Source organism: Sinocyclocheilus anshuiensis, unplaced genomic scaffold (genome assembly GCF_001515605.1).
Source record: "Sinocyclocheilus anshuiensis isolate Anshui unplaced genomic scaffold, SAMN03320099.WGS_v1.1 scaffold688, whole genome shotgun sequence".
NCBI lineage: Eukaryota > Metazoa > Chordata > Actinopteri > Cypriniformes > Cyprinidae > Sinocyclocheilus > Sinocyclocheilus anshuiensis.
The window spans coordinates 70,062-73,939 of NW_015555748.1; the positions used below are offsets into that span (position 1 = coordinate 70,062).

General features: G+C 33.9%; 1 protein-coding gene across 1 annotated transcript in view; it reads left to right on the top strand.

Annotated features, from left to right (window-relative positions):
• Positions 1-3,878, top strand: part of ciao2a (cytosolic iron-sulfur assembly component 2A) — a 9,066-nt gene that overhangs the window by 3,162 nt on the left and 2,026 nt on the right. Inside the window, exons 3-4 of the mRNA XM_016467306.1 lie at positions 1,996-2,045; positions 2,273-2,318. Coding sequence (XP_016322792.1) covers positions 1,996-2,045; positions 2,273-2,318 — 96 coding nt within the window. The remainder of the gene's footprint in view (positions 1-1,995; positions 2,046-2,272; positions 2,319-3,878) is intronic.

The window sequence follows — 3,878 nt, forward strand, 5'->3', positions numbered from 1 at the left end:
GTTAACAACAGACCTTATGAATAAATAATTATACTTATTAATAATTTCAATCCACAGCATGGTGAATGTCACAAAGCGCCATATTTCACTACAGAATCAAGACAAATTATATTTATAGAAATTATTATTGATTATTAATATAATATTTTGCATTAAGAAAATGCAGCCTATTAGGGAATTATTTTCATAATAATGAAATGAACAATTTTCATCTTAAGTGCTTTTTTCTTGCATAAATTAAAGGAAGAACAACAAAAACTCCCATGTATAAATAATAAAATTAATAAAATCCTTGATATATATTAAGTATTACTATAACATAGAATATTATGATTTAATGTATAATAATAATAATAACACAAATATGCAAATATAAATAATATAGAGACACACACACATATACATATACATATATATATTAATACAGTAATAGTTTTCAGCAGTACATTAATAGAGTACATTCATAATATTGAAGTGTTTTTTCTTGCATAGAGGAAACACGACAAATACTACCATGATGTATAAATAGATAAATATAATATATAGTATTACTATAATATAGAATATTAATATATATAATAATATATAATATATCATAAAACATTTAATACGTAATAATAAAATATGATATTAATATAACAATTCTTTGTATATAATATATCTTAATATATAAATATAAAATTAATAATAACAATATGCAAATTTAAATATATTTTTCAGCAGCACATTAATGAGAAAGCCTAGCAAAACATTTATCGTCATAATTTAAATAAAAATGTCGCAATTCAAATAAAAATTTGAATTCAAAGTTGTTTTTTTTTCTTTTGATTTAGAGGACGGGCATGTTCTTGGCAGGTTTTTTATTTTGTATTCCTCAAACATAAAGGTTTCCTCCTGTAGTGATTCAGTCATCGATCTACACGGCTAATCAGAAGCGTTATTGATTGGCATCATGGGATGCTGTGCTTCTGAAATCTGTGACTTTCCCCCAAGAGCCCCGTCTGATCAGACTTTCTAAGCAGCAGCATGATGATGACTATAGAGATCAATCAGTCATTGTTATTTAATATTGTTTTATTCATATTTTGAATGAGCTTTTTATTTTCAGTTGAACTTGTAAGTATTTTGTCTAGTGATCGACTGATATATGGCCGCGGCTGATATAAGTTTTTCTGTTTGGACGATGTGTTCGAGACTTTTATTTTGACGGCAGCGCTCACATTCTCCCTCTTCATTGTTCGCTGTCGTCGTTTAACAGTTCCGTCTTAATACAAATAGAAGTGTCTAATAATCAGATAGAACTGTTTTATTTTTCAAATGTTTTTAAAACATTCCGTGAGTGTTGAGAGAACATTCCATTTGATCATTTTGCAAACATTATGGAAGTGTTACTTTTGAATGTTCTCCGTCCATTCTAAAACAAGCTGTAACATTAAAAAAAAATACTAGACAAACATCCAACTGAAACATTTCAGAAAAAAACATGAACAAATTTCTATTAACATTGCTGGGAAAATACCTTACCAGAACAATAGTAAAAAAAATAATTAAATGCTGAAATTTTACATTTTGCTACAATATTTTGTTAGAATATGATTACCCAGAAATATCTCGTATAGAATAAATATTTTGAAATTATTTATATGAGAAGGAATGGTTTCATGCAATCGGCAGGCAAGAATTCACAGCAGGTTGCACGAGCCATGTTGATATTTTTTTACCTTGTTTTTAGTGACGAATTAGTCTCAAACTGCCAGTTTTAGTGAGTTCTGGCCTTAGTGAAGCTCCATTATAATTTCTTGGACTCGAGGTGCGCTTGTTGTTTCTTTCCTCCAGTCGATATGTGGAGAGTTTAATTAACCCCTGTCGGTCACACAGACTTGTAAATATACCCTCATTATTGGTGCTTGATCTCCTGAGAGCCGCTTGAGAGGCTTTGATGAGGTCGACCGTCTGAACTACAGCGAACGCCTAATTTATTTCCTCTTCCTGCAGGTCTGTGCTTACAAGTCAAGCTTCAGCGCTGCCTGCCGTTCAAGCACAAGGTACGCCCTAATCTGTTTTTTGATCCCCTGGGTTTTTGGAGCTTGTGAGTGGAAACGGGAGAGTAAAGAGTCTCCTCATGCCGTGTAGTTGTTGTCATGTTGATGAAAGGCCGTTAAATGAAAGTACATGCGACAGCTATTGTCCGGAGCGGCCTGACTGCTTTCTGTTTCTCTGTGATGTTTCGTCTCTTTCTGGTGTCTCTGATCGCATTTTCTCTCCCTTCCAGCTGGAGATTTACATAACTGAGGGAACGCACTCGACCGAGGAGGATAGTGAGTGTTCATTACAACAACGAAATGTTCAAACAGCCCTCGGGCTCAGATGTTCTCTACTCAAGTGCATGAACGCACAATCTTGTTTTCATGAGTGCATTTAAAAATGCACCAGATAACATGTTGATGCACTGTATGTGTAGCTAAGAGTAGGTTTTGGGGATTTCTTTTAGGTCTAGTACTGAATGTGTAGTAAGCAGGGTGGCATGATGCTGATAGTAAACTCTATATACATTAAACTATTTAATTACAGTAAATAATACGCACACACAATTACTGAAATGAAATGCTTTCCGATTTTCATTATAAAATTCACTTAGGGTGTGTTCACACTTGTAGTTTGGTTCATTTGGTCCGGACCAAAAAGGAAAATGATGCATTTGGTCCTGGTCCGCTTTAGTGAACCTAAAGACGCCGAACCTAAAGGCATAGTGATGTGTTCACAACCTGATTGGTCGGCTTGAATGACGTATATATTGTGACAGAACTCACCGAACACCCCAAACAAAAGGTGCGTTAGACTTAAAGCGGCGCTGCGGGTGTATGATATCAAAGCACTGATTAACCGATCGGTCTGCTCAGCGCCGCTTTAAGTCGAACACACCTAAAGCCGTCTGCTGGACTAAGCACGCTCATTCTTGCGTGTACATATAATTTTATTTTCACCACCTGCAAACTCACAAGGAGCTCATAAAAGGCACTTTTACCTCATCGTTGCTCCACGTTTGCCCTCCGCTCATTTTGTTTTGGTTACACCGCGTCGTCAAATCATGTCGCATAGCGTCGCATCTTGTCATTACTTCCTGTTTTTGGTCCGTTTAGAAGTATTTGGTCTGTGTTGCGTTCATATATCATTCGACCCGTACCAGAGTTCGTTTGGAAGTGGACTGAGACCCATCTTTTTAGCAGTCTCGGTCCGCTTGTTTGGTGCACACCAGGGTTCGGATGGCAGCATTCACACTTACTCAAACGAACCGCACTAACAGAGCAATCGCACCAGAGTTCGTTTTAATCGAACCAAACATGCCAAGTGTGAACGCACCCTAAAACATAAGAAAACAAATGTAAACTTTACATAGACAAAGCTTTTTTTTTGGAGATTTTGATGCTATTTTTGTTTTTGACTAAATGTAGTATTAATTAATTTATTTATTGTAGTCATTAATATATATATAATTGTATTTATCAGTTACATATAATTTCTATGTATTTTATAAATAAATTATAAAGTAATATATTTAAATATGTTTTATCAATTAAAAAGTAATATATACTTATTTGCATTACATTCAATCATTAAAGTAAAATGACATTAAATACATATGTAAATTATTAATATATTAATTATATATATATATATATATATGTGTGTGTGTGACCCTGGACCAGTCTTAAGTCGCTGGGGTATATTTGTAGCAATATCCAACAATACATTTTATGGGTCAAAATTATAGATTTTTCTTTTATGCCAAAAATCATTAGGATATTAAAGCTGCAGTCTGTAAGTTTTGCCTCTTTGTCGCCATCTCTGTTTGAAAACCTGCAATTGCAGCTGAGTGC